Raw genomic sequence first — 24864 nt, forward strand, 5'->3', positions numbered from 1 at the left:
AATCTCCCTCTTTAATGACTTCAAGCACTCCACTTGGGTTGTTTCAGAGATAAAATAGGTAAAAACCCCAGGTTTCTCTGATACCTTTTGCTCAGAGTTCTTGCAGCAGAGCTCTTGCTGGTTGGTGCAACACGTTGTGGGTTTAAGTATTTTGACCCTTAAAGGAAGCAGTTACAAGTCAGATCAAAATTTAGCCCTGTGTTAGCTATGGTGTGTTATAGCATGCCGGCTAATACAATTGTGCTCAAATATTTCAGTCTGAACCTGAAACCAGTGAATGTATCTTCCGTAAGCAACATGTCCTCAGTAATTCCTCCTGCTTTTTTCCGTACTTCAGTGTTTTATCAGTCTCTCCTTGCTTTTCCAGTCCTTTCAGTCAGGGTTTAGGTGAATACTGTAAAGAGTAAGTGTTCTCTCCTTGATACAGCGGCATCTGATTTGATCAGCTGGTGCACAGCTTTTAGAACTATCTTTCTGTTTTTCTGTGAAAAACAGTGTCTTGCTGTGAAATGGGTTTTTCTCAGTAACGGCACTTACGTCAAAATAACTTCTCTTAAAGCCAGGGAGTGCATGAGTACCTCTGGGACCTTTCTGCGATGCTGCAGGCAGCATCGTTTCAAATGGAAGCTGATTTCTAAACCCTCTGGGAAGAGTTGTCTCAACCAAGAAATGTTGGGCTTCATTGTCGGTTTCGCTCCTTTCAAAGCAAAATTGACTCCAGTGCTTACGTTTGCGTTCATTGTATGTAGCTGAGATTCTCTGCCAGTGTTTGAAGTGTCTCTGCGTGCTCCTCTGCTTGTCCTCAACCTTGTTAGATATCTATATGCTCTTGAGAGAGCTGAGGAAAGTGTGGCATGAGCTGTTTAGACCTGCGAACTGAAGTTAGTTACAAGTGAAGTCATTTTCTTTGTGGCAGCGATGTCTGTTTTTAAAATGAGTGACCCTCGTGAGAGGAGGAGAATGACTGCGATCTGATACAGTAAATGGGAGTTCCCCCTCTTCTCTTAAGGGGAGCACAGCTTCCCTTTCTTATCTTCTTACAGCTCCTGTTCTTGTCATTTCTGTGGAGCATCATTAAGGGTTCATTGTGGGGGAAATACCATTTCATCTTATTTCCTAGTTAGCTACCTAATGCTTTTGCTGTAGTAGTGCTCGTGTAAGAGATACGTGGTGGGACCTTAACTGGACACTTCCTGGTTTTCCATTGTTTCGTGAATTAAACTCTCATGTTCAGGAAGAACGTGAAATGCACTGACTATTGTTGAAAACCTGCAGTCTTAAGTGAGTGTTTTCAAGGAGTGGTTTTGGTTTTCTTGAGGTGTTTTTTTTGTTTGTTTCCTTCAGTAGTACATGACCTTGTATACGTGTCAGCGGTGCAACAGTTATGTGAAGCAGAGAGAGATTCATGTCTGAGGTGCAGAAAACTAAATGATACCTATAGGGCTATACAAAAACTCTGTAACAAAGCTGGACAGCTGGATTAGAAGCAGAATGTGTATTCCTTTCTCTCTCAGTGTACGACTGCCTTATTAACGTGTTTCTTCACCTGTACTTTTCAAGGAGGGATGCCAGTGCAGAGTTAAGCGCTAGAAATGTGTGTTGTTGCCTGGGAGGGCATCTCTCCCTGGGTATCACATAGGAGCCCCCATGATTGGCAGTCTCTTCACCACCACTGTGTAGTACCTTAATTATCAACTCCAGTACCATCAGCACCAGTGTATGGTTTCACGTTTTCAGTGAAAAATGTGACAATTCCCACTCCCCTGAGACATTCGGATTCCCGTCTTTGGTACGTGCGGCCCCTGTCTGTGCTCCCCCATCTTTGAGAAGTGCATTGGTAGACTTCTCCATCCAAGTCATCATCTCTGCTTCTAGGATGTTGAAGGTGTACGGCAGCAGCCCCTTCTAGTGGTCCCCTCCGTGGATCTTCACTTTTTCTCCCTACCTGTTGGTCGTTCTGGCTCTTCCTCTCTTCTCATGTGGAGGTGCAGGGGCAAAGCGCCGTCCTGTTCCCCCAGTTCTTTCAGGCCTTGGCACAGCAGGAGGTGGAGCAGCGAGCGGTTCCTTGCGGTGGCTCTAGCTCCTGGGCAGCTGTGCCCACCTTCCTCTGCGGCCGGCAGGGAAGGAAGCTGGCCAGACACCTTACTTCCTTGTTGGTCTTCTTGTTGCACGACTTAAAAAAGCCTTCAGGGCTGCAAATTGAGTGCCCCCAAGATGTTGCTATGAAATTATTGGTTACTTAATTTGGAGGAAGCCCTCAGAGCCCCCCAGTGTTTGTGGACTCACCCGTTGTCTTTGGAGGGAGGAGTGCATGTATTTCAGAGGATCAGAATTGACCCAAAGATGTTATTGTCTTCCCCTGAGAAACTACCGATCCGTTTGTCTTGTGTTTGAAACCACGTACAGAATGCCAATGTAAGTATGCAAGATTACTTTTTTTGAGGTGATTAACATATAATTTGTATGGGGAGAGTAGGGAATTTCCCTGGATTGTATTACTTACGAATCTTTTGGCTATAGTTTAAGATCTAGTTACCACTTTCCTGATTGAGAGGCTGCCAGGGAAAACTGAGTATATAGACCAACTCCTGAGTGCCTTTTTTTTTTTTTTTAAGGTGGGGTTGTTGTTTGGGTTTGGGGGATTTTTAGTAGGAAAACAGCTACGTTGGACCAGAGCGAGTTAGTTGTGGCCCTTTAGCTTGTGTGGGCACATGCTGAGGTTGCCTGTTTGAGGTTGTCTGGTCTAGCTTAGCCTTGGAAACGAAAGCTGTCATTAATCTCGGTGAAGTGAGATAAAAGGCATTATCCTGCCTTGTGTTAGAGGGAGGTGCAAGTCAGCTTTTCTCACAGCACATTTCCTAGTCTTGACACTCTTGTATTTTGACTCATGCTTTTCCTTAGGTCTCCCTCTCTGTTGTGAGTATTTCATACCGCTTTCTTATGCCTCCAACAGCGTTTCATGTTCTAGTTAGTTTTCTGGTTCTGAGGTATCTCAAAGAGTTGTTTAGCCCTCCCCCGGTGTCATGGCCGTGGCTTTTTATTGCCACAGGTTTTAACAGCACATTAATTCAGTTCCCTGCCAGACTGGTTAGTTCTTTTATCCTGGTGTCCTTGCTTATTAAGTCTTTTCCTCTGGTGGGTCCATGTTCCTCCTCTGTTCACAGTCACCCAGTACTCGTTAGTAGGGTTAGTAACATAACTGTATGTTACTCATTCTGCGGATGAATAACTGCAGAATTACACAGTGATTGTTTTCACTGCATCGTTGGCAGAAATCTGGCTTGAAATTTCTTCCCCGCCATAAAGGCTAAACACTTAGGTTTTAATTGAATAGAGACACCAACTTTGCAGGAGTAGGAATTGCCATCTTAACTACATAGAAAAACTTGTGGGAAATTACTGGAAGTGTGCGAATTTGCAGCCCTACAGTACAGAGGTACTCTGCTTTTTTCCGATTCATCCTTCTGTACAGCTTTAAATGGGAAAAAAACCTAATTCTTTTAATTCTTTTGGACAGGTTCAGCAACAGGTTCACCCAAACCTTTCAGCAAAAGAAGATTCCCTCTATTACATTGAAGAATTGATACTTCAGCTGCTAAACAAACTATGCATTGCTCAGCCACGGACTGTCCAAGACGTAGAGGTAAGACTAGATACTGGAAAACCAAGTGCTTGCTTGCAGAATTGCTAAGAGGAACGAAGATACTTTGAGCAGTGCAGGTTGAAGTTAAAGCAAGGTGAATCCAAAGAGCAGAGCTTGTTAATACTGCTTTTCTAAAAGATTATAGAGCATTCAGATTTCACAAAGCAAGCTTAATTGGAAACTCATTTTCCTATACAGGGATTCAGAATAGAAACGGTGGGAATTTTTTCTCACAGCATTATTTTTATAAATGCAGAATACTTTGAAGGATTTTCCACTGCTCGAATGCACCTTGGACTTAAGAATGTAAGGGTGTTGCAAGATTTCCTACTCCTTGTCATAAATATACAGAAGAAAAGTAAATATTGGAATGAAAGGTTACTGTTGTGAGGCCTGGATTGTGCAGCTGAGGGAATAGAGTTGTATGTTCCTAGAACTTTATTGAACTCACTGAGGCTCTTGTATTATTGCAGCTGTCGGCTTTTGTGTCATCGGTTACAAAATGAGGGCTTTAATGGAGTGCGCTTCAGTATACGGTCTAGAAGGAGAAAGTGCTTTCATGTAGCTGTGGCCCATTACAGCTTTGTAGAGTATTAATTTTATATCAAGCTATATGTCCAGGATTTTCAGCCTAAAACAAAATGAAGTCCTTCTCTAATATTCTATATGTGTGTCATGGAAATAAAGAATATATATGTATTTACAAAATAATTGCCTGAAGGGTTTTAGATTCTTATTAGATGCAGCAATCACCCTTTGTTCAACATTGAGTTAATTCATTAATTATTAATTTTGGTTTATGATTAATGTATTTTGTAATACTGATGCAAAAAGATTATGGTATGCCTAAATAAAAGCAAAACTTAATAGTCCCTTAATAGCTTTCAGAATTGCTACTACCTTGAGTCTGGATTTGAACTTTAGATGTGGAGCTGAGAAACACCATGTTCTTTTTCCAGTTGCCAGCTGATCAAACCCTCCAGCACACAGGACAGTTTGAGGTAGCACTGATTATTCTACACACCAACTCCATAGTTTTCTGCTTCTGAGTCATGAGATGATAAAACTACCCTGTGTACATATGAATTAACAATTTTCATTTGGGTATGTATATGCTCCACAAATTACTGTGTGCAAAACTGCACACAATACAGACAGCCTTCTGAGATAACTGACAACTCTCTGAATTGTGGTTACGAATATCACAGCAGACACTAAATCCTGTGCATTGTATTTTAAATATACCTGGCATTTTAAAGCTGTGAATAATAAAACATTGTTGCGCTTGGCAGTATAACAGTTATTTAATTTAAAAACACAGAGCTAGGTCTAAATAGTGGTAACGGGTTCCCCAACATGTTATTGTTCTGTAGGTCAATACATTCAGACTCTTCCAGAGCAGAGAAAGTAGAGTTCAGTTTTGTGTTACGGGTTGTTGGTGAGATTGCGCTGCCAGCAGGCATCTGAGATCCACGAATGAAGGCTTTTGGCTCTGCTCCTCAGCTGTTTTTAGCTGTTAAGAGAAAACATGAGAGCTGTGATCTCTAAAGTTTATCATGCAGATATTTACATAACAGCCTGGAGTTAATGGAGCTATTTGTGCATAATATTATACTTCAGTATTTGCAAGAGCAAGGTCTAAAATCTCAAATTATAAAGACTTTATAAATAGAACAGGTCCCTCAAATTGTTCCCAACAAAACACTGGGAACCAGCAAAGTCCGAGCGCAAAAGGCGTGTGTTACTCGTGAAGTGCACTGTTAAGTTGAAGGACAGCTGAATGCCACGTTACGTCCATTTTGCGGGCGATCTCCTGGTAGAATCTCAAGGAAAGTTCATTTCGGTGAACCAGCCCAGAGCTTTAGGCTGCTGTCCAAGAGGAAAGGTCACCGTGTGTTTACCTGGCACAGACAGCTGACGCAGAAAGTTGAGCGTTGAATGGCCATGTGCAAATATTTAAAAGCTGCCTCTGAGAAGACCTCAGGCCTCCTATTAAATTTCAGAATACGTGCAAAAATCTTTTTATCAAAGGGACACATAGATTTCACCATTTTTCTGGGATCATTCTTCAGCTCATCTATAAAACCTCTCCTTTAAGGGTTGTCACCCACCCAGGCCTCGTTGTGGCCCAGCTTACAGGTCCGAAGCAGAGGTCGGGTATGGCACCGCGCCGCACGCTGTGCCTGCCTGGCAGTGCCAGGTGGAGTAAGGGCACGGTAGTGGGCCGTGCAGCAGGAGGTGATCGCTGCTCCCCCCTGAGCTGTCTAACTTAACAAATCTGTTTTTCCAAAGTCACTTAAGAAGCAGTCATCAGAGCTGAGTTTAGACGTGTTCTTTCAGCGTTTTAATTCCCCGGCTCACAGGGGCTGCAGCGGGAAGCCTGGAGGACTTCATGGAAAGCAGGACCGGGGTCTTGCGCGTGTTTAGCTGGGGGCTGCTGAAGTGTGGGACTGCTGCCCAAAGCAGTTTGTTCTGTTGTGGGGGTCATCTCGCCTGTTCCTATAGCAGCTGTTGAAATGTGAATCTATATAAAAGTGACCTGAAACTGCACACAGTTTGCCATGGTAGTGGGGGCCGTGAACTGCAGCCGCTGTGACTGGCTGTGCAGCGGGGAAGATGCCCCTGTGTGGGCTTGTGGAGTCCGAAGCGTTATAGCCAGCCTTTTTCATGAACCACAGCCCTTCTCCTAGTTAGAAGATCCTGCACTTGTTTTTTCATTTCTGCCATAAACTTGATCTGATAGAGGACAAGTTACGCTCTGGACTTTTATGAAATAGGAACAATACCGACTTGTTTTTTTCATTTAGACTGTAAACTGTTTAGTACTTCCTGATGTTGTTTATATTTTGGGCTCCTGGTCTCAGCTGAGTTTTCTTGCTGCTCTTGTGATGAAAAGATCATAGAGCAGGAGTTGTTTTAGGAGATTTGAAGGAGTTCCTCATGCTTAGGGAAGGGAGGTTGTTTGGGATTATTGAAAAGAGTGAAGCTGAGTTGGGTAAGAAGGAGAGAACAGTTAGGAAAATGTGTTGCAAACACTGAGGAGGAGGATAATTGTCTATACTGCAGGGGAAGTAATTTGCCGTTTTGTTTTTTTTAAACTTCTCTTTGATTACTGCGGTTAATCTAAGTGCACTCTTTATGTTTGGACAGGAGCGCGTTCAAAAGACATTTCCTCATCCAATAGACAAGTGGGCGATTGCTGATGCGCAGTCTGCTATAGAGAAACGAAAAAGAAGAAACCCTCTCCTGCTACCTGTGGACAAAATACATCCTTTATTAAAGGTACTTAAATCAACAACCTGATGACTGCTGCTTCTGCCCACCACACACCCCCAGCTGTATTATTGCCCTCCAGCATAACCTTTAAAGTATTTCTTTAATTTGTGTGAAATTAGGTAAGTTTCTCGCATTGGCTGAAAGAGTAAAGTCACCATAGAACGGGATGAATATATTGTAGTATGTAATAAATGTAGATACCTAAATTCATCATGTTCTAGACATTAGTGTGTTAATGTGTTACTTTACTTTCAAATATGACTAGTTAGTTTTTAACATAAATAAAATCCAAACAAACTCAAATACCTTACCTACTTCAGTAGCACTGTTCTGATGCCTTTATTTGTTTCAAAATGCTGCAGAAGCCAAAACAGAAGAGGGAACAAGTAGATCCTGTTCCTTGTATACTGTCAACTAAGATGTGCATCAGTGTCCTTTCAGTTACTGTTGAATGTCACTGATGCCTTGGATTTAAAATCAATAGATCTGCAAAGGTGTATCAGAAGACTAAATACAGACTTTATTGTTGGTGGGTTTTGAGGAGGAGAGCGGCCATCTCAGTTCTTAGATGTCATGTTACTTACAACAGGTGTAGAGCTCCTTGCTTACAGTCAGGTTTTAGTGTCACGCAGTAAGCATGTATTTATACCGTGCCCCTGTAGAGGTTTTTTTTTTAATGATAAAACAGTGATTTTTAGATCAGTGTTTAATCACTTTTAGATCAGTGCTGAATCAGTAGATTCAGGCTGATTCAAACACTGCTCTTTTTTGGTATTTTTCTTTTGATTTTGCTGTTCGTTCATAGCTTAAAAAATACGTTTCTCCAGTGGTGGCATTGTTGCACCAGAGTTTCCAGCTGCATTGAGAAAACATTATTCAAGCATAAGCAGAAATTAAAGCACTTTTTCAGGTGTAGTCACTGTGTTCTTATATACAGTGTCTCAGTTTGTGACGGTTAATGAGAGGGAAGGAGATGTTAGGAAAGAAAACAGCATTAAATAAGATCTTCCTAGATAACACTGGCTTTCTTTTATGAAGTCTGGTTTAGAAGGGTGCGGACATAGGCACAGAATCTGGTTCTTAGAAGATGCATCAAAATATGATAAGAACAAGACTACCTTATTCAAATGCGTGAACTTAACTGTATTTATTCTTGACGGGCCTGTCACAAATAAGAGGCCGTGTGGTGCATGCTCTGCAGAACATGGAGCCTGTATCACAAGAAGAATGTGCAACGTTCATCCTGGTTTTTTTCTGTTCAGACTTTAATTATTAAAGTTTAATTATTTTATGTAATGCAAGGATGCAGATAGCTTAGTTGTTCAGCCAAATGTAAAGGATGGACTAAAATGGATCGCAGTACGTAACAGGTTGAACATACAGTCTGTGGTTTCGTGAAAGAGAACTTTTTCCGTCAAGAACAATTCAAAATGAAGCATGCGCTTTTCTGAAGAGTCCAGATTAGGGCCAGAGTCCTGCAATAAGCATAGACACAGACTAAAATTTAAGTACCAGAGCGGTTCCAGTGAAGTCCCTTAGTTGAAGGGAACCCTATTTTTAGGACTGTCATTTTTAGAGGAAGGATTATGGAAAGTTCTGTAGCTTTTCATCTGTCAGTATATGGCAAAATAGCAGAAGGAAGTATTTGCAAGCATTTCCTTTGAGGCGGCTGATCAAATTTCCATTTGATGTCCTTTGCCCTGCCTATTACGTTACTGTAAATTATCAACACAGACAAGATCGATTTCAGTAGAAAACTCAAATGTGTTAGTTGTCATTCCGAATGAATTTCTGAAGTAAATAGCTTTTTTTCCCTCGTTTTCAATTTGCAGGAGGTCCTAGGTTATAAGGTAGATTACCATGTCTCTCTGCATATTGTGGCTGTCTTAGAATACATCTCAGCTGACATTTTAAAGCTGGCTGGAAACTATGTTTTCAATATACGACACTTTGAGATCTCCCAGCAGGACATTAAAGTATCGATGTGTGCTGATAAGGTAAGGAGTTGGGATTAAAAACAGTCTTTTGGACAGATACAAAGGTAGATACTAGAGGTGGGGTTTTTTTTAGAAGATATATCCAAAGTGGGATGGGAGGGAGAGACTGGTCTTATTCAAATGCAGAAGCTTCTCTCCTTATTCATGCCAGACCTGTCACAGTAAAGGCTTAAGTTTAAGTTAAGCCTGTTAAGTTTTGGAACAGTAGTCGCACTTACAAGACAATGTAAGGACAGAAAATGATGTTGTCCTTTATTTCTCAGCTGTGTTACTGACCTCCTGGTGTCGCTTTGACATGACAGCTCTTTCCTTCTTTATAATACAGAAAAGACATTTAGTTTTCATCCTCATAAAAATGAGAAACATTTTTGTTTAATTTTATCTTTATCAGGAGGGTTTTGTCAAAGGCTTATGCAAGATGCCTTGTTTTCAAAGTTGGTTCTGCATGAATTGTAACTTGTTTTCTAGGTCGTACTAACTTATAAAGGGGAAAATGGCTTTGGCAACTGATCCAGCCTTCTGCTGCCAAAGTTTAAATATTACTCCCTTGTGAAAGTGATCACAGAAAGTATTGTATTAAAAACTCAAAGGATTTCTCTGAACACATTGAAATAGCTGAGCTTGAGCCAAGTGTAAAAATCAGGCTTGCATGTAATTTTTTTAATTTCTTTGCTAGGTTTTGATGGATATGTTTGATCAGGATGACATTGGTTTGGTTTCTCTCTGTGAAGACGAGCCCTCTTCTTCTGGGGAACTCAACTACTATGACCTAGTGAGAAACGAAATTGCAGAAGAAAGGCAGTATCTGCGGGAGTTGAATCTGATAATAAAAGTATTTCGGGAAGCCTTCCTAGCAAACAGAAAATTGTTCACACCTAATGTAAGTCCTTTAATAGGTTATTGATGTGTAATGCTAGTTGCTCCATTAGCAGCCATAACATATCAATATTACATTCACTGCGTTGGAGGTAAAATTAAATTTGATTCATTGTATGTCAGTGCATAATGAGTGTTGTCTGTATATGAAATAAAACGGAGGAGCTGCCATTAATAGTATGAAGAGAGTTGCTCTCAGAGTGAAGCTTAATGGACACAATTCCCTGTTGGATGCCAGCGACAGCTGGAGTCCTTTGGTCATGTAGGTAATAGTTACACTTTTGCTTAACGCAAAAATTAACAGTTATCTACCTGCATGTACAGTGAATGCAGATGAATGCTTGAACTGACATTTGAAATCTACCCCAGGGCACCCCTATCTGCAGAAACTACAAGTAAAAAAGCCCTTGGCTCTGGATTCTCTAGCGTGTGACTGGCTGTGAAGGGAATCTCTAATTGATAACGGATTGAAATATTTGATTGAAATTGTGTGTGTGGCAAATTCTGTTTTCAGGATGCTGGAGCCTAAAAAGGAAGCACAGCTCTTTTAAGAGAAGAGTAATAAGGAGAGATTAGTGAATCCTTGTGGGAGGGAGGAGAAGGGGACCAGGCCAGCAGAACCTGAACTGGGATTCATAGGTGATACCAGCAGTTAAAGAGGGGGGCAGCAGGAGACGTTCCCATTACAGCTGGGTGTGGAGGTTCCTCAGTAGCTGATAGGATATGGGAGAATTGTGCAAATGTGGGGACAGAATTCAAACAAAGATGATGGGAGGAGAAGGGAGCGATATTTTGGAGCTGAGGAATATTCTTTTGTTATATGGGAATGGGTATGAGAAATTTTGAGATTGCTTGTTCCCACGAAGAGATTGCCATGGTCTTGGCGCTGGCAGGAGGTCAAGCAAGCTCTGCAGTGTTAGGTTGGGGCAGAGAAGGCTTCCGAGAAGTGTGTTTTGGGGGGTCAGAAGAAGAATGCAGGTCATTGGAAGGGGCTGCCTAGTTGGGTGTGTTTGCGGTGTATGGATTTGAAAAATCTAAAAGTAGAATTTGGAAAAGGAAGCTGCCGATTCCTCCTCTGTACGCAGGTAGTAGTCTGCTAAAGTAGCCAAGTAGCTGCTTTAGTTTTACCTGTGGTTTAGAGGATCTGACCTTGGAGCTGCTTTAAATTGCCTCCTTCCTGTTGTGTTCTGAGAGACAAGAATCAGCAGAGGGGAAAATAACGGCTGTGAATTGTGGCTGAAAGGGCCAGGCGTTTCTGTCCAATGCACTGAACAGCCTGTACCGGGACTGCTGCTGCTCCGGCCTGGAAGGATGGTGTGCTTGCTTTTGCTGGGGTGAGAATTGTGCAAGGCTGGATGTGCCCAGACAAGGCTGCAGGGCTGGGAAGACCACGTCATTTAACTTTCTTCCTAGCTTTTCGTTGGCTCCTCTCCATTTACCTCTTGGGTCAGACTTCACGAAAAATGCTCCAATATTTACATAAGCAAAATAAATTCTTCTAAGCACTAAGATATGTTTTATGTTTGCAGGATATCGATGTGATATTTAGCAACATTTCAGATATTCATGAGTTGACAGTGAAGCTTTTAGGATTGATTGAGGATACTGTTGAAATGACTGATGAAAGTAGTCCTCATCCGCTGGCTGGCAGCTGCTTTGAGGATCTTGCAGAGGTACAGTGTCTTGTTGGGTTTTGGGTTGTTTTTTCTTTTTTTAAGTCACTGATTGTTTTATTTTCTCAGTAAACTTTTGGTCATGACTCTGATATCTCTGATAAATTTGCAGCTGTAAAAAGTCCTTTTAATAAACTCTGAACAGAGATCTTCCCTACCTGTTCTTTAGTAGGTAAGCTAAAGTGTGTTTTCTAACTGTCACAGAAGCGATATCAAGCAGGTAAGAACAAAACTAAAATCTTATTTCGGAGTGGGAATTAATTGCTATGATCCTGTAGGGATTTGAAAAGTGATTACCTGGGATTGCTTACCGAAAGAAGGTGGTGCTTCGATTTTTGTAGGCATTGGTGTCAGGCCCAGGGCTACCCAAAAATCATAGCCATTGGACATAGATCTGCAAGATGAGTGACTTGTATTACTCTGGACAGTGAGCTAACTCAAACAAAATGTGTTCTTAATTCAGGCAAATGCATTGTATATTTCTGGAATGGGAAATGTCTGCAAAGCAGTAACTCTGGGAAGGAATGAAGTGTCAAACCAGATGTGCAACTGAACAGAAGCTTACTGTTCAGTATTGTAGCAAAAGTGCTGTTGATACCCATTGACCTTTAAAATAGATATTAAAAGAGGAGGAATAAGAGAAGACGCTGCACATGGATTTGGTGTGGCTCATACTGGAACATTATTAAGTTATTTTGTCAGTTGTTTTTTTTAAATGGGCATTGAAATCCTGGAAGGTCTACAGAAGAGTCACAAAAGTAAAGTTTTTGAGAAAGTGCTCTACAGTGAGAGCTCAGTTTAGTCAAAATAGGGTAGGTATATAGGTACCTTCATGACCTGAAAATAGAGTACAAAGTGACTCTGGAATTCAGCAGAGAGGCGCGCAGAAAAAAAACAGTATCTGAAAGGCAAGAGGACAGTTCAGCTTAGAAATACACCACACCTTTTTAACTGTCAGGGGAGCTAAGTCTTGGAACAAACTACCAAGGTAGGTGTGGAGTTTTTGCTGTCTTTGGACATGTTTAATTTGCATCTACTTTTTCTTGAGAGGTGTATTGAGCCCAGTTTTCTGAACCAAAACGTAAGGGTAATCATGCAAACCACGTGGACTGTATCGCAGAGGAAGTCAAATGAGGTGTTCTGGCCTGAGGGAGAGAGAGAATATCTCAGATGAACCCCACAGTGAATGTGAAGTTTATGCTTTTTATCTTAAAATTACGATGTTTATAAAGAGAATGACAACCAATAACACTTCCATTTCACTTTAATACATGTTCAGTTTTTAAAACCTGAGGACTGCATGAACGCACCAGTACCATTAAGAAAACAGTTACATTTTTGTGGGTGTGAAGAATACGGGTCCTTCAGCCCATGTGCCACTCACTTATGAATTATACCATAAAGATAAAGTTTTGCTGGCGTTACTTCAATAAGCCACTCATGTGACATATCGGTAGGAAAGTCCAGTTGACTAGGTCTTAGCTCTTAAGATGGTAAAGCATAATTGCTTATATAAAGATAAGGAGAAGCATTTGAACAATGAATTAAAGTAAGTGGCTATTACATTAAAATTGAAAAAAGACTTAAAATTTGAAATAGTACAGCATTATCCTGGAAAACATACATATCTCAATTTATGGCAAAAGCTACTCTTAGGCATCCTGTGCTTTAAGGGAAACAAACCCTTTTCAATGAGTAAAAATACCACTTGATTTTCATTAACTGAGAAACTTAAATAGGAGATGAAGAACAGATTATTCTTCAAACCTTCTTTTTATGCAGGTAGTAAGTTTGAATATAATAATTCAGTTAATACAGAGCAAGACCTACTTAATAACTAGGCTGTTCATTTGATCACTTCACATGTTGAGATCATCTTTCTGTGAGTATTTGCAAAAGGGATCATTAGAGAGAGATATGAAAGTGAAGTGTTTAATTGCTCTGCCTATCTTACTGCCAGGCTTGTTCGCTTAGTGTTTCCATTATAAAGGTCCTTCAACTTACTTGGAAGGATAATTAAAACCAAACAGTCCTTGCAAGCTGGAATCTTCCTGCTTTGTCTGTTTTCCTGCATCAGTCCTCTGGAAGGTTTAAACATAAATATTGTAGTGTTTTTGAGATAAGGAAGTATGGGGAAAATAAAACAGTTTTTCCTGGTGTGGAAGAAATTCAAAAACTTGATGCCTGACACGTATGAGTGGGAGGTGGATATTTGTTGATATGCTGGTAAAAAAATTTTACTTGGTGGTAACTTTTACATTTCTAACTACTACAGTGTGTTTTAATGATTGCCTTAGATAAACTCTTTAGTGATGTTCAGCTGGTGGCAGGAGAACCTCAGAACTGAGGGCAGGGTGTCTTTGTGCCTAGTTTGAAGTGGTCTTCAGAAGGAAGCTAGTAAAGTGAGGTTATTATCAGTAGATTGTAAATTTGTTATGCTGGTACTTGCGTTTCCATAGGAGAAGTTTTAGGTATCCACAAAGCAAAAAAGGTGGAAACCAGTGTACTACAGCAAAAGGGGCTGAAACGTACAAACGCCAATCCAGAACTGTATGCTGCATTAAGATGACTTACATGGGCATCAAGTTAATGTGTTTCAGTAACTTTTGCAACACTGGAAGTGTAAAAAACCTTTTTTTTTTTTTTTTATTTTTCCCTTTTTAATTAGTCTCTTGGGGAAGATAGCTAATGCAGTTTGTTTCAATCTTGTGTTCAAAAAACAAACCCAAAACCTCGAAATACTGATTAAAGCCTGAGTGGAAGAAACTGAAAACACTTCTAAAATGCAGTAAAAAGTTTAAAAAGACAGCACAGAATAAATATGTGTTGGTCTGGCTCCCCCAGTAGATTTGCATGCAAGATTACGTTTTGAGTAGTAGGTCCAGCCCTGCTCTCTGCTTGCGTTCCGTGGTGCGGAGGACCGAGCCAGTGGAGCACCTGCAGCCATCTGCCCATTCGTGCTTACTACCTCTGGATGCTGCTGAACCCACACCCCGTGGCTGACTTACTGCTTCTGCGGAGATTTACGTTCATTTTTTCTTGGCCAGTATAGCAAAGAGAAACTGTATATTCAGTGACATTGTTCCCTGTCTTTAATTGGGATGTTTTAAAATAAGACTCCCATATTGTATGCTTGCAGGTAGTGGGCAGGTGTGGAGTAAACAAAAAAACCCCAGGCTGTAAACTGGATTCAGATTCTGCTTAAGAAAACCAGCCTGTTCAGTTAGAGAGTGTCTCATTTCTCTTCAGCTGCTGCTGCTGAAGTGCCAAACCTTCCCCCCCTTTCATTCCCCCTCCCAGATACAATCTAATGATCTAATGCGAATGGACAGCGGTGATTTGAACTTGACGAGGAGAGTTGAGAGTGATGATTAGAATTTGCATGTGAAAAGAGAGCGCATTCTGTGCCTCTCCTCCCCACAGAGAGTTTAATTGGAGCTGCCCCATGGGTAGGGTAGGAAATCCCCTGGACCCTCTGCAAATGGAAGACTTGAGACTTTACCTGAATGTTCAAACGAGCCTTTGTGGTGTTCTGTACTCCCAAACTCTGCAGCCTGTATTCTGACAAGCACTTCTGCGTTAAGGTGGAAAGAGGTATGTGCTTATTCTGGGCATCGTGCCATCAGCACCGGATAACCTGGTGATTCATGAGTGATTCAGCCCAATGAATCTGCGGAGACTCGGGAACAGCCTGACAGGCTTTGGAGCAGGTGATCTATGAGCAGTCATTAAATTATTCCTGCAGAGATTCATGTACAGTCAGGTTTTCATCCCATCCTGCTGCAGTTGATATTACAGAACCACAGCCAGATACTCCATCCAGAGTTGTAATTTTCCCACCTGAAACCCTTGGTGTCATTAGAGGACTTTCCTCTGAGACTCTTTCAGACTAGCTGCTTTGTCCCAGAGTGAGGTATTTTCCCAGCCGTACAGCATGGCCAGAAAAGCGTGCAGAAGTCCAGTGCTTATGACCGACCATTCTTACGTGATGTACCCTGAAATGGTGGTGGTACAACAATGCCTCCTTGTGACAGGCTCCAAAGTTCGTCTTCACCTGCACTTCTTTCCGAAGTGTCATTCTTTATTGACAGAGAGGATTCTGTGTGAAATGTGGGTGGACTGAAAGCAAGAACTTTTCTTGGTTCCCGCTGCTTCAGTAAAACAAAGTTTGTGTTAGTGATAAGTATGGTGAGATTGAGGAATGCTGAGAAAATGTTTTGTGCATTTAAAATTTGGAAGTGTAGAAGGTTTGTGGTTTACTTAATATTTGTTTTGCAAAATTGATCTTTTCTTGAAAAGTTCCGCTTGTGTATCAGCTTATTAAAGGAATTAATTGTGCCAGCTGGGACAGAAATATCTTGCATCCTTCATGTATGTATATAATTCTCTGTTTTTATTTAGGAGCAAGCCTTTGATCCATATGAAACCTTGTCCCAGGATATTCTCTCTCCACAATTTCATGAGCATTTTAATAACTTAATGGCAAAACCTGCTGTTGCTCTCCACTTTCAGGTGAGTGCAAATGAGAAAAACTGAATTGCTTTAGGTCTCATGTTTTAAGGGTTTGGATTTTGTCAGTAACTCTTTACTTTCTACTGAGGAAGAAATCCTCTAGATTCTGACCTTTCTTCTGTGTAAGGTATTCGGACTCTGCCTATTCTTGTAAAAACTGGACACAGATCTGACCCATCCGTGAGTCTTTTGCAGTTTTTTTTGTCCTCACATCAGACTCTCTTGCTTAAGAATAGAGGGCGACCTCTCATATCTGCCACTTCTATTTCTGTTCTGCCTTTTAATGCCAAACACAGGCATCCAGGCATGATATTTTCACTTTCTTCCTTACGTATCCCAGGCCCTTTGTTTGGCATTGAGGCTGGGACCTTCTTGAATCGTTTCTTTAATAGGACTGTCCAGCAAGATCATCTGTGATTTTTTTTTTTTTTTTTAATTGTCCTGTCCTTCTGCCAGCACGGCAGATCTATTAAAGACTACAATTCAGAAGACTGAACTTGTGTTCAGAAATGCACTTAGAGAAGCTGCTGAGCAAGTGTTCGGTCAGTGGTGCTCCCAGCTAAACCCATTATAGTAGAGCTTAGTTTGTACAGTTCACTGGGGCCCGCATCTCTGCCAGCTGAGATTCCTCCGAGCCATTCCTTCAGGGTGAGTGTTTCCTCTTCAGCTCTGAGCGCTTGGTAAGCTGGATCATCTCGCTCTTAAATATTACTTGGTGAACGAAGTAAGACCCTTTACCCACCTCCCTAGCAAATTTAAAGCCCAAAGCCCTATTCCAGATTAAATTGGTAATCGAGTCATTTGACAGTGAATCTGGCCTCCTTTCTGACTCTCGTCACCGTAGAAAGGTTTGGGCATTCCTAGGGATGTCCCTTCACACTTCTCCAAGCTGTGGAGTGAAGGCGGAGGTCCAAGCTCTGTGCCATGGACGGATATGAGCTGTCTCTGACAATTGCAGAGAGATGCAGCCAGAAGTCTTAAACGGGGGGAGAGATCAGGTAATTCAGTTTCTGTTCAATCGTTATCTTGATACGGGAGATGGCAGGGATTTCACCGTCCTTTGGAAAACCTCTCCTCATCTTACAACTTCAGTTATTGTGTTAGTTAACTGCTGGGAATGTGAAAAGATTTCTAACTCATTTTCGAAGTCATAAACTTGTGATTCTCAGTTTCTGGGGAGAGGAGAGACTAACATTAATTTCTTCAGTACTTGATGAGTCCTCCATATTTCTGTGGTATGTTAGATGTAAATTGAAGCACAGCGTACATAATTGGGAGGAGAGGGCATTAGAGGGAAGTTGGTGACAAGTTTATTAGATTGTATGGGAGTCCTGGCTGGTCTTTAACATTCCGGTGTTGTCTTTAAATTCTGTGGCAAACTGTGGCCCAAGGTAAAACATGTTTTGGAAATGGGTATAAGCTTTTTTCAAAGTATTTTCAAGCATTTTCTGCATTCTGGGATGTGGCTGGTGACTGGGGAATAAGGTGTGCAGCTTCGCCATAGACAGTGCATTGTTTTTAGGTGTTGTCACCTTGGACGAACGCTATTAATTGAGTTCTGCAGACAGTGCTGAAATACAAAGGTGCTAGGGATTGCAATAGGAGCACCTCTACGTGAATTAAAGGATGCTTATAAAATGACTTGTGGGTAACTTGGTCCTCTAGCTTCTTATATTTGATTTGCTACTTCTGGCAAAAATATGGACCATCCGACTGGTTACCATTTTAAGGAGGCAGATTGTGCCAGCGTTTGTTGTGGGGGTTAGGGGTGTTTTCAGAGCTACAGGTTCACTGGTGAGTATGCGTCAAAATCCACCCAAAGCTGTTGATGGAAAAGGTGCTTGCAGTGCCTGGAAGAGGGTGTTTACAGGTTCTGTTTGCTTGATATCAGAGCATTTATGTGTCTCTGAATCTTATAAAGAGTCTCATTAGGCAAAAATGTTTTTGCATACTTTATTGTCTTCCTTACTACTAGATGTAAGCATAGGGTAATGTAGATCAGAAGGGACACCCTGGATGTGTCTAGCACAACCATCTTGCTCAAAGCAGTGCTAACTTCAGGGCCTTGTCCAGTCCCGTTTTGAGTATTTCGGTGTAAGTAATCCTGTTTATTTTTCCTTTTCAGTCTACTGCTGAAGGGTTTAAAGAAGCTGTACGATACGTCCTCCCGCGACTCATGCTTATCCCAGTCTATCATTGTTTGCACTACTTTGAGTTACTACAGGTAAATGAAGCCACACTCTTGTTTCCTGCTAAAAACATTTCTTAATGTGGAGAACCTGAGCTTTTAAATAGGCGATCAGGTTTTACTTACTGCTTCTGAAAATTGAAAGATAGGAAAACATTAATTTGACACCAGTTAGTATATGTCTGAAAAGTAGAATCATTTAAAAAAATCTGCAAAAGCATCTGTTGCTCTGATATGAACATTTGAAGTAACTGTATTTTATTAAACCTTTATTGAACTTGAGTTCTAATATAGTTAAAAATTCAGTATGCAAATCTAATTTCTTTTTTCCTTGAGTTCTGAATTTTTTGTCTGTTCAGAAAAAGCTGAGCGTAATTCAGATCAGTGTTCTCAGTCTCAAGTCACACTCCAGTTGCAGCTCAGCTGATCTTGTTTTGGGGATTGGGGAGGCACTTCCTTTCAGCGGAGTCAGAATAATCTGTTCTTAATGTTCAACCATTTGTCTTGAGTCCTAAATTGAAGAGATACAGCAAAAATACCATTTTTCATAGCGTACCACACTTTCTCCGTATTGAGGAGGAATGAAAATAAGCACTATTATTTTCTTATTTTCTATCTTCTAAGAAATGACATTGATGAACTGTCAGGCTTTATGGAATTCTGATTCAGATGATAAAAAGTTATTCCTGTAGGACATATTTCAGGGGTCTTACCAAACAAGTTGTTTGGGTTGGCTTCTAGTCTGTATTTATGAGCGATTCTGCCTATTGAGGCATTACTTACTTTAGAACAGCCTCTATTGGCTTGACCACAGATCACTTGCACATATTTTATTCTGATGTGCACTAGCAAGGTGGTTTACATCAGTAGATATTTCCCTTGGGTATAACAGCTAAAAGCCAAAAAGTAACTGAGCATGTATCTTTTTGCTTACAAGCAAATGTTTTTGCTGTGAGTTATGAGAAGAGAGGCCAGCAGTCAGCAGAAATTTAACATCTGAGATCTATAATAATCATTCTTGAATAAGAAAAAACAGTGTGGCTGTAGAAAATGCAATATCTTGAAAAAGACTTAGATCGGAGCTTTTTTTTAAGTAGCTGAGGATAATGTAAAAAAAGTTTCTATTTGCCCCATTGTGTTGGGAAAGTTTGTAACGCTTATAAGGGTAAGTGAATTATTAACTAACTGGGATATACTTAAATTAAACAGGTGAAATATCCTGTGGCTATAGTTGACATTTTGAAATAGCAACAGAAATCACACTTTTAAGTTCTCAATGTAAAAAGTGATAGTAGCAGTGTCGTACAGGTGTGTTACATGGTCTTCCTTTGTATTTCAAAGGATTTACTTGTATGAAGGAAGAAAAGGAAACTTTGCAACATAGAACTTAGGTATAATACAATATAAAATTTTCTCAAAAGAATCTCAAACGAAAAAATAGCAATTGTTTTAAGACCAGGTCTGTAGTTAATATCTGGCACGTGTTCCTTTTTTTTCTTTTTTTTCTTTTTTTTTGGAGTTCAGTCTTGTTTTCGTTATGTCTGCTGTGATTTTTTGCATATCCTGATTTAGATAAGTAAAAATAAGGATGATTTGTTTTGACCCATGAACCACACATCTCCAATGTATGGATTGCCAGTATTTTGTAGGAAGGTTTAAATCCAAGTGGTCTCAATAAATTTTAAATCTTTAAGCATTTCTACTCATAGTCAGTTTAGAAAACAGGTAACAGGTAACAAAGCTTAAAAAAAAAACCCAAAAACCAAATCAACCCTAATGGTCAGTGAACTTTTCTCTGGATTACTGCACCGTTTCTATTGAGCGCAGAAACTTTACATTGCCATACTTTTAATATTTGCCTTCATAAAGCTTATGTTTCTATAAGGACATCTTCCAAAAGAAAATAAACTGATCAAAGAACTAAAGGATGACAGCAGAAGCACGGCGTGGTTCTGCCGGCCTTGCTGTGACGTGGGCACTGATAGCTTCGTAGATGCATCTGTCTTTCATAATAGTGTAACTTCCCTTTCCATAAGGGTCAGTTGCATATGATAATTCTCTGGAACTTCTTAAAATGTTCTTCCTTCACGTTTAAAAGACCTCATTGGGTTAGTGACCTGTATTATGCTGAAGGTCAGGCTAATTAATGACCCATTGTGCCTTAAAGCTGGGAAATGGAGTGCATCAGTATGAAACTGAAGAATGAAATCGTACGCCGCAGCTTTGGGAGAATCTAAACATTTAACTGATTTTACAAGCTGCGTAGTGTTTGTCCGCTTTTTAGGGAAACATTAACACATATGCCTTATTGAGCAGAGTTTTGTGTGTTTTCAATCAAAACTCAAGATTACATGCTTTGCATGCAAACTTGGTAGTTTTTTTCTTCAGTGACAGGAAAGGGTGGTTACTATTTATGTTTTAAACCATGGCACAGAGAAGATAATTTGTTTTTGATAGCCTGTCTTAAATCTGTAGTGCTGCAAGAGTTTTCTGTCTCTTGGGGACTCTGAGTCTGCTCGTAACCCCAGTTGGCATTGATAGGATCAGGTTATACATGCACGTTCTTAAAATTGCCACATATCTTTGAAGAATAAAGTCTGGCAGATAGTGCAAAAACATTTAGTTGTTTCTTTTATTTGTTTTTAACTTGGATAATACAGCAGGATGCTGCATGACATATAATATTATATGATACCTTTTTTAACTAGGGAATTTTAGTAGTGAAAATGATGAAATATGACCTTTATCCACAATATACAAGATTTCGGAATAGAATTAGAATTCAGCTGCAGAGGCTGACACTTGGCTGTCTTGAGTCTTTCTAACCTTGTGAGCACAGAGCAGAGACCTTAAATATCACTCTCTAGTGAATAATGATAAATACAGAATCTTTTGTTGTGATCACTTCAGTTGCAGGTTTAAAATTTGAATTTTATGTTGTTTAAACATAATTAATGGTGAACATCCTAAATTTACAGCAGTGATTTTTAAAAGCAGTGGTTTTAGGGGTAGAGAAAGTATTTATTCAACAATAATTAATATATATAAACTGCTGGTACTGCTTCCCTGTTACAATTGTGTTTGTCTCTAGGAAACTTGGTTGAAAAAGACCTAACAAAAATGGAAGCAGAAAAGCAACAGAATACTCAAAATATTTTCATGGCTTCAGTAGGGAGGGAAGCTAAGATTGAGACTGTTGCTCCTAAAGAAAGTTACCCAAAAACCCGACTGAATTGGGAGGTAAATAAAATAATGATTTACAGAAGCGCAGGCCTCGATGTTTGCTCTTTTGCAAAATAGTTGAAAAAGACCTAACAAAAATGGAAGCAGAAAAGCAACAGAATACTCAAAATATTTTCATGGCTTCAGTAGGGAGGGAAGCTAAGATTGAGACTGTTGCTCCTAAAGAAAGTTACCCAAAAACCCGACTGAATTGGGAGGTAAATAAAATAATGATTTACAGAAGCGCAGGCCTCGATGTTTGCTCTTTTGCAAAATAGCACAACTAAAATGAATGAAATTAAAGTGTAAAAAGTTTGAAAATTCTTTCAAGCTGCAGAACTTTTCTCCTTGGTGCAAAAACCTGTTTGTGCAGCCTCTGATGCAGGATTTGCGTTAGAGACTCCTCTTTGCCTAAGCAGGAGGCACAAGGGTTGGATGTCGTTTGGAGACCCCCATGCTCCATGAATTTGTTTGGTTTGTCTGCTTTTCGTTAGCAGCCGTATAGAGGTCACCAGGAAATAGCCTTTGAACACCTTGAGTCAGAGGGCAGGCCCTGATGTCGCTTTAATGTTGATTGCTTGTTCAGGTATTGACAGAAGATGAACCTGCTGTAGGTTGTTTCGGAATGACTGATGATAGCAAAGGCTGAAGGAAGTCATGCTAAAGAAATAAAACTGTCTTGTAGGAAAAAATAGTGCTAGTGATCAAAAGTTGTTAGGTCTTGCACACAGGTAACCCAAATATATTCTGCTTGTGACATCTTTGATTATCGGAGTATTCAGGTTTAAAACACTATGCTTGACATTTCCAAGCATGAACACCTTAATGCTGGCAGTGTGGAGGAGAGCTTAGTGTTTCATCAGACTTTCAAGCTCTGGGTATGTTTTCATAAATATGTCTGTTGATACCAGAGTTCCAGGAAACTTTATTCATTGAATGCAGTGCAAAGAACTCAAGGGGTCATATAATCCATCCAAATCCTGAGCAAGGTGCCAGTTAGATATATCATTAAAATCCTGAAGGTAAGCAGAGGTCTGTTCAAGTCCAAGAAGGTTCTCCTCTGCTGACTGTAGAGTATATCCTTCCTTCTCATGTGGCTTGCAGACAGATTATCATCCCTAATTCTTGCATGTGACTCACTGTGTTGTTATCAAGCAATCCAAAACGTATGAAATTCCGCCTTTTGATCTTTTCCGCTGTTACCTAATCATTGACAGCCATTGACTGACAGAGAAACCCTGGTCAGGATTCTACAGGATCACCATGATAGAATTTTTTTAAGTGAACAGTGTTCTTCGCTACTATTTTCTGACAGTTTTCTGTACAATAAATTGAACAGTTAATATTCTTGGTTTATCATCACTGGTATTTTAAATACATCTGGCATAAGCAGGACCCCCTTTTTCCCTTTTCTAAAGATTTACATATTTTCTCTGTCTAGCAAGCATGTTACGCTTTTGCATCTGCTGTTTAATCGGAAAGATGCTTGTTAAGAACTGGCATTCGGAAAAGCAGATAGAATCATAGAATAGTTTGGGTTGGAAGGGACCTCTCAAGGCCATCTAGTCCAACCCCCCTGCCGTGGGCAGGGACATCTTCAACTAGATCAGGTTGCTCAGTGATTACAGAGAATGAGATATGCTTCAGATAATCTGCCTGATCTTCAGGAATCTATGCATTAAGGTGTAGGAATGGATTAGATTACTCCCAAATGTGTATATTTTTTTTTCTTTTTTAATACAAAAAAAGCAAAATATGCCATTTGATGTCTGTTAAGTGCCAAACACAGCTCCCGTTGGAAAGGGGATGGAAGAAATTCTGCTCAGGACACGTGAGGAGAAAGAGTATTTTATCAGACTCGGTAGCTTTTCCCACCTTTAGGATTTTGCACTTGTCATCTTTTCACACCATTTTTATGTTCTTTGCATTTCTGTGGCCGATAGTAAGGAAAATAAGGGTTTCCACAGAGGTAGACATTTTTCCCTTCCCTGTACTGTTCCTCAGCTCATAAACTTCCCAGAAATTTTTGGCCGTGAAACTTTCATTTCTCTAATATGCAAGATGGAGGTTGTTTGGGCACGTGAAAAATAAAAATTTTAGTAATTTAAATCACATGAAGAGAGTGGACCAATCTGGTCAAATCCTGTTCTCTTAATTACTTTTAGAGGAAGCTACATATCCTTGCTGAGGGAACATAGTGGGGAAAGGAAAAGAAGGCTTCTGCCATGCTGAGTGATTGTAAGTAAGATTTCTTTTAAAGTATGTAGGTAAAACAGAGTTTACCCAAAACTGCGTGGCATATTGTCTTGATTTTGCCGAGCAATCTATTTGCTTGAATTTTGTTTAAAAAAAATTCATACGATCTTTAACATGAAAGGGGTTAAAAAGAAAAATCTCTCTTATTTGTATCGGTAGTATTTTAGGAGTGATCACCTTAAAGAACCAAAAAGAGGAACTCTGTGAATCGGCTTTGCTCGAAGCATATTGCTGCCAAGTGTATGGAGATGATACGAAAGCCTGTTGAATTTCCTAATTCGAGAAGTTTCTGCCTAGTGGTAGAGACGGATCTAGTCTTTATAAAAAGGAAATATGCTGATTCTCGCTGTCTTGACATTTTGCTATTAGTAGCAAATCTTGAATTTCAGACTCTTTTTTACTATGTTAGTTTGCACCATGCAAAATTGACATTTCTTCTTGAAATAGATGAGTTTGCTAAAGATGGCAGATTTTAGAATGGTAAGAAGCAGAGAGAGAATCTTGGTCATTCCATCTTTTAAATTTGCTCTGAAATGTTGAGATTAACTGACTCATTGAAGGAATATTACACATAGTTACATAAAACACCATTTAATTCTTGGCTATTTCAAACCTCCAAACTATTTAATAAAATCAGTTGTGAAACAGGACATTGTTGAAAAGATAACAGGAAAAAGTGTCTGACAATTAGCGTTGGCTCTCGGTAAAAGGGTAAAGGGTTATCTTTCTAAACTCCCTCCTGCTGTCTCCTGTTGACTATCTACTGACTTTTCCTGAATATCTGACAAATGTTTTTAGTTACGTGCATAGCTAGTTCTGAGTGTGCTTCTAGTAATAACTCTCTCATTGACTTGAAGTCACTGACTTCACTGCGTCCTGTAGATAACACTGAGTAAGAATGTTTGTCAGTCTTCCTACCCTTCTAAAAATTAGACAAATCTGAAAGGAAAATGTTTGTTATGTCACAGCAATTGCAGGAATGCAGTGAAGATGAAGAGGATCGGGAGTGCTTGAAACAAGCCATTACTGCTCTTCTGAATCTGCAGTGCAGCATGGAGCGCATTTACAGCAAACACTCCCCAAGACGTCGGCCTGGGTAATAATCCACAAAACTTACCCTGGCTTCCCAAAGTCGGCAGAGGAGGAGTTGAGTGATGTGGAAGTGTTGTGGTTTAACCTCAGCCGGCAACTAAGCCCCACACAGCCGCTCGCTCGCTCCCC

The 24864-nt window shown here is 40.2% G+C and overlaps 1 protein-coding gene across 1 annotated transcript in view; it reads left to right on the plus strand.

Annotated features, from left to right (window-relative positions):
- The first annotated feature begins 222 nt into the window (after positions 1-222).
- SOS2 (SOS Ras/Rho guanine nucleotide exchange factor 2) overlaps positions 223-24864 on the plus strand; it is a 46637-nt gene continuing 21995 nt past the window's right edge. Inside the window, exons 1-9 of the mRNA XM_009289904.1 lie at positions 223-288; positions 3518-3643; positions 6794-6925; positions 8752-8916; positions 9593-9796; positions 11322-11465; positions 15867-15977; positions 18103-18201; positions 24612-24739. Of these exons, the coding sequence (XP_009288179.1) occupies positions 223-288; positions 3518-3643; positions 6794-6925; positions 8752-8916; positions 9593-9796; positions 11322-11465; positions 15867-15977; positions 18103-18201; positions 24612-24739 (1175 nt within the window). The remainder of the gene's footprint in view (positions 289-3517; positions 3644-6793; positions 6926-8751; positions 8917-9592; positions 9797-11321; positions 11466-15866; positions 15978-18102; positions 18202-24611; positions 24740-24864) is intronic.

Source organism: Aptenodytes forsteri, unplaced genomic scaffold, assembly GCF_000699145.1.
Source record: "Aptenodytes forsteri isolate BGI_AS27 unplaced genomic scaffold, ASM69914v1 Scaffold76, whole genome shotgun sequence".
NCBI classification, from domain to species: Eukaryota; Metazoa; Chordata; class Aves; order Sphenisciformes; family Spheniscidae; genus Aptenodytes; species Aptenodytes forsteri.